General features: G+C 33.2%; 1 protein-coding gene across 1 annotated transcript; it reads left to right on the top strand.

Annotated features, from left to right (window-relative positions):
* The first annotated feature begins 862 nt into the window (after nt 1-862).
* On the top strand, nt 863-4,624 carry lage3 (L antigen family member 3). Its single transcript, XM_028462231.1, has 3 exons — nt 863-922; nt 3,652-3,780; nt 4,261-4,624. The coding sequence occupies exons 1-3, from the start codon at nt 873-875 to the stop codon at nt 4,379-4,381; spliced, it is 300 nt and encodes a 99-aa protein (XP_028318032.1). The 5' UTR covers nt 863-872; the 3' UTR covers nt 4,382-4,624.
* The last annotated feature ends 1,460 nt before the right edge of the window (nt 4,625-6,084 follow it).

Below are 6,084 nucleotides of genomic sequence, written 5' to 3'. Positions count from 1 at the left end.
TAACAGATACAGTATATAAACAAATAAATGATTCAACATCCAAAAACAAATGAATCGATGTCAATGAGTGAGTGAGCGAGTGAGACGGCCAGTGAACAGGAAATTATAAAGAAAATAAATTGTAAGTGAATGGGGGAAAAAAAACAACAACTATGAAGGATTTTATTTAATTATTGAAAACAAACTAAGTATTATTTTGTTATTAAAAAATTATTGCAAACAAACAAACAACAAATTAATGAATCAATAAATAAACAAAATAGACAGTGTATGTCAATGAATGACAAAACTAACCTACTAATTATTGACCTAATAACTAATAAACAACCAACAAGTATTGTGTACTTTATTATTTATTTCTGTTGCATTATGTATATATTGCACTATATTTCAGGTAATATTTATTTTGTTGTAGGCTGCTGGTCCCGAGAAACAAATTTGGGTTTTATGGAAATATGAAAATGACAATAAAAAATAATAAAAAATAAAAATGAATGAATGATTTGAAGTCTTTCTAAAGTAATTCCAGGTTTATATTGTGTCTTAGGTTTTTTGTGTTTCTTTTACCATCTTCTTCTGTAAATAAATAAATAAATAAATATATAAATAAATAAATAAATAAATGCATTTACAAAACTCAGTTTCAAAATTTCACACAATGAATTGAAACAGACAAAAAAGGAATAAAAAAATATCCTAAGAGCAATGTCGATACTCAAAAGCTTACAAATATATTAAATTACCTTGTAATAAAACATATTCATGGGCCTGTTTGTTGGTGTTGTTGCAGTACCGTCCTCTTCCTGTGGGGGGCAGCGGTGCGCTGTGTTCTCTCTTACGCTCAGAGTTTCCGTTTCCGGTTTATCACCAAGATGGCGGCACCGGAGGCAGAAGTAAACACACACACTGGCAAACTGGAGTTGTATCCTTATTTGTACCGACGGTGTTGATTTATTTTAGAGACAAAACTAAACAACAGACAAACATTCAAACAGAGCGATCGGGTTGTTACTTTAAAGAAAAATGAACATTTAAAGTCCGTAATGCTCGAACTAATTAACCCTCGGTGCACCTTTGAGGACCAAACGTGTATCATTCAGTTTAAAGACTAATTGTATGAACCTAGATCTGGGGTTTTCTTTTATTATCATGATCATAATTCCATGGTCACTTTTATTGCATGATGTATAGAACAGGAGATATAAAATGTACCAATACTCTGTTCGGACCGATTTGGTCCATATGACTCCCATTAAAACCACATATTTTGGATATGTGACAGTGACTTTCCCATAAATACCTGATCAACCTAAGCCCCTACCTTCCAAATATCAAATGCACTTTGTTTTTGAGAATGCAAATGTATAATTTGTGTTTTTCTCATTTAAAAAAGTGTTTTTATGACGAAAAGGTCAACACAAAAACACAAAATTATTCAAAAATAATGAAAAACTATATTTATGGCTAGGTCTGAAGTTGTTGAAATATCTGATGCGAAAAAAGTGGGAAAAATATTTATATATGACATTTTTAAGACACTTTGATGAAGGGTAACGTTTTGGTAACTGAGCTTTTTTTTCTTCTATAAATGCTCATAGCTCAAAAAATAATAATGCCTCAAAATCAATGTTTATATCAATTATTGACCCAGTCAAGGATGTATTAAACTCATGCCAAATATTCAATTTTGGATCTTATTTTTTGAAAAAAAACAAAAACAAAAAAACAAACTAAAATGCACATTTTGTGTTTTTTTATTGGAAGAAAAGGCTTTTTATGACAGAAAAGACATAAATATGATGAAAACTTTATGTCTATGGTCACGTCTGAACTGAAGTTGTTGAAAAGGTCTAATGTAAAAAAAAAAACGGGGGAAAAGTATTATAAGACATTTTTGCGACAGTTTTACGAACGTTTTGTTTTTTCAAAGGTGACCTGGGGGTTAAAGTGAATTGTTGCTCAGTCTGAATGCTGTAGTTTTTCATATTTCATAAATAATTGACAATGGTTTTTTATGTGTTTATTTATTGTTTTCAGATCTTGCATTCTTTGGTTTTATGATTTCCATCATTATTGTGTCTAAACTCTTTCCTGTGTCTCGTCCAACTTTAACCTTGAATTTTGGCCTTTTTTTTTATTCATTTATTTCTGATGTTTTGCTTGTTTTAGAATTTTGAACTTCACCTTTTGGTGTATTTTTAAAGAACAGTGTCAGAAATTATTATTAATGGATGAGAAAAAAAAGTCTGTGTTCATGTAAAAAAAAATAAATCTATAGTGTTAAAAAAATAAACTGACAAATGTTTCTGTGTACCTCCTGAGAGGAGTTCAACCCCTCGGGGTACACGTCAGGGTTGGGGTCAATTATATTTTTCAGTTATGATTACAGTGACCAGCATTTTTTCCATTTACAATAATTTTTTTTATCCTCAGAAAGTACATTTCAATTAAGTTTTCCTCTAGTGTTAGCTTTCTGTTAGCATCTCTTTTGATAACTGGTAAATAATCTAAATGAGCTGTAAAATACACTAAAACAAATATCTATCATCTAATTTATTTTTTATCTATTAGTTATCTTGTTAGGCCTCCTAATCAATGGAAATATAGGATTTTAATATTTATGGTGTGGGATTCTGAGCCTTTTTTTGGTGTCAGTATACCTGTATACAGTATTTAAATTTTTTTTAAATGGTAAAACGTGGAAAAGCTTGATATGAAACATATTTTAATAATTGTTAATTACATATGTGTAGAACTGTAACAGAGCTGCACAATTATGGCCAAAATGATAATCAGTTATTTTGATTAATATTGTAATCACAATTATAATCACAATTGTTTATCATATTGGAGAAAAATCTGTTTTTATTGCACTATTACATCAAAAATGTGTACAGTTTACAGTGCAAAATTAAGCTTTCAAATTTGATTATTATATATATATATAATAACACAATAATAAAAAATGTACCAAAAGCTAAGTGAATAAATACACTATTACAGAGTAGGGATGTCCCAATGCGACTTTTTCACTTTCGATTCGATACCGATATTGCAACCTTGGGTATTGGCAGATAACGATACGATATCGGCACAAATCATACATACTTTCATTACTTATTTTTTAGTGTGGAATGTTAGAAAAGACGATCAACTGTCAGTATATGGTGGGAACAACTGAGGGCGGGGACTAAAACAACAAAAACCTATCAGAATGCTTATATCTGAGATTTTATATCCAGTCCGATAAAATCCGATATTCGTTTTCTGGCTGATATCGCATTGATATCCGATGTCAATAAACTATGATTGACAATTTTTTATAGATTTTTCAATTACAAAGTCAGTTATCTGAACTCAATTACAATTTAATAATGACAACGGATATTTATAATTACACCATAATTGTTATTAATTATCAACTACACGATTACAGTTATAATTGACGCCAACCCTGGTGTTGCCCTGTGTATGAAGCAATGCTAATGAATTAAAGGAAAATGATGAGTTCACTTTAGATCAAATTCAGGAAAAACTAACAGAAGTTTGACATTGTTTCAGCGTTTGTTTGTAGATTTCTGTGGAGTTTGAAAAGTTTGCAGGAAATATTGGTCTCGGAGCTCCGTCAGTCTCCTCCTTAACCCTACGCAGCTCTCTGGATGTTCCCTTCCCGTCGGCAGAGGAAGCCATCATCGCTCTACGCTCGCTGTCTCCAGACCGAGAGCCGAGGAGAGGCGGGATCAGCAAACAGCTGTCAGTCAGTGGGAACACGCTCTACGTGTGAGTAACTTTGAATAGTAACTGAACCCCTGCTTTCTGCTGACCTGCCACTGACGCAGTAAGACACGCCCACTCAGTGCTGGCAATGACAGAGCGCTGCCTGCTCAACGACCACACACACACCTTGATGATCTAAACTCAATTACAATTTAATTACGATTACAACAGCCACGGATTTTTAAAATTATAGTTACGACATAATTGTCATTAATTATCAATTACAATTGTAATTGGCCCCAACCCTGATTAATTGCAATTGAACTCTAGTAATTGTAATTGAGTTCCAGGGGGGAATTATAATTGTAATTGGGGGGAAAAAATGACAGTCATCGTATTTATAATTGAGTTGTCATTTAGCTTGAATAATTGAAGACGTAATTGTGATTGAAAAATGTAATTGAACCCAACCCTGGCTTCAGGTTTACGTCCTCCTGAGTAAAAGTGTGTGTGTGTGTGTGTGTGTGTGTGTGTGTGTTACAGGAGGTGGAGCGCAGACGAAGCTCGGACCCTGCGTGTCTCCGTCAGCTCCTTCATGGACCATCTGTCTCTGGTTCTGGAAACCATGGAAGCCTTCGGACCTGCAGTGAAGCTACACACGTGATCCAATCACCCGTGGACGTTATTCACGAGCCTGAGACGGTTTGGACTCACTGAGGAATCCTCCATCAAATCAATGCACGGACAGGGTTTTATTTTGAAAAGCTCTCACTGAAATGCCTCCGTGGATATAAAGGATTTTTTTTTCTTTTTGGATAAACTTTGTGTGTGTGTGTGTGTGTTTTCTCACTTATAACAATAAAAGTGTTAAATCTGCAAGTAAGGATTAAAAAATCTGAAAATGTCATTCATTTATGTCCTCTTTTCACTTCCTGTCTGGGGTGGTTTTATACATATACAGTATATCCATGGTTTCTTATATAAGCAAAAGTGTTTCTCAAAAAGTTACTTCTTCACATTTACATATATTTATGTAAATATTTCTGTAAGCCTGAGTTTATTTAAAATTCTAATTATTACCACCTGTTAAAAAATCTAATCACAACTCACTGAAAACATTCCTGCGACCCACATGTTGAGAACAAATGTTTTTAACTATCAATATCTAATAAAAGGTTGAAACACACTTATCTGCATCACCTCTAAACATACATATATACTGTATATATGATCATAATCGCTCTTCATTCAAGTCATTTTATTTATCATTAAATTCACCTAAAAGCAACACAATAAAGTCGAAAAACATTATTTTTCTTTAAAAAAAAAAAAAAAATTTAAAATCAACATCAGGATCACAAATCTAAAATTTAGATTTAAATGGAAAATTAAATTACTAATATATATATATATAAAGACATATTTCCTTCTAACACTGACACCTTAAAATAAAGACTAAATTATTTATTTTTATGGAAATGTTTTTCAGACAATGTTAAAACTCAATTTCCAAAAAATGTAAAAAAAAAAAAAAAATTTAAACAAACATTCTATTTTCATTGCAGTTTATAGGATCCTATTTTTTTCCTTTAAAGTTGAGGGTGTGGCCAAATGTGGCGTTGCACTGTGTGTGTGGATTTTTCAGTCACACACATGTCCAGTGAAAGCGGGTTTTGGGAAGGAGAATATAACTGACAGCCCCTCCCACAGAAGAATGAACTGTAACAGCCACTGAACCTCTAAACAGCTTTACATAATGTGGGGAAAGTGATGCTGTCACTGCTTTAACAACAGAACGGAGGCGTCATGGTCCGATTGTCGAGGGAAATCGCACGGGAGGGAGTGACATCAGAAGTCATACATCTGTTGAATATTTACTTTCATTTATATATAAAATAAGATTGCTGGTTGTTTAAATCAGGGGTGGGGAAACCAAGTCCTCGAGGGCCTGATTCCTGAGACTTAAGCTACGTTCACACTGCATTTTTTGGCTTCGATCCGATTTTTTGTTTGCCCCATTTAAAATGTGACCTGTATCAGATTCCAGTGTGAACAGTATGCGGCTCCAAACAGACCCGCATGCGCATTGTCTCGCGTTTGTTTTCGGAAAACGAGAAATATTTTGTTTTGGCTTTTTGTGGTGCCGATTTGCTTTTAAACGCAGACCATTTATGATAAATAATACATATATGAAAATAAAGTTGACTTGATATGAACCTTCAAGCTTTATCTCAAACCCGACAGGTCCTACAGACATTATTTATATCCGTGCCCGACCCAAATGTGTTCCTCATACAAATGACATAATTACACTTGTTTTGGTTGTAAGCAATGCTTTTATTAACAGACAACTGTTAATGTTAACAT

Source organism: Gouania willdenowi, chromosome 12, assembly GCF_900634775.1.
Source record: "Gouania willdenowi chromosome 12, fGouWil2.1, whole genome shotgun sequence".
In the NCBI taxonomy this organism is placed as follows: Eukaryota; Metazoa; Chordata; class Actinopteri; order Blenniiformes; family Gobiesocidae; genus Gouania; species Gouania willdenowi.
Note: the sequence above shows the minus strand (reverse complement) of the source record. Positions and strands in the feature narration are given on the sequence as shown.

Coding starts and splice junctions, on each gene's coding strand:
- lage3 (XM_028462231.1), top strand. CDS start 873: ATGGCGGCACCGGAGGCAGAAGTAAACACACACACTGGCAAACTGGAG. Junction 923..3,651: donor CACACTGGCAAACTGGAGTT/GTATCCTTATTT, acceptor AACCCTACGCAG/CTCTCTGGATGTTCCCTTCC. Junction 3,781..4,260: donor AGTGGGAACACGCTCTACGT/GTGAGTAACTTT, acceptor TGTGTGTTACAG/GAGGTGGAGCGCAGACGAAG.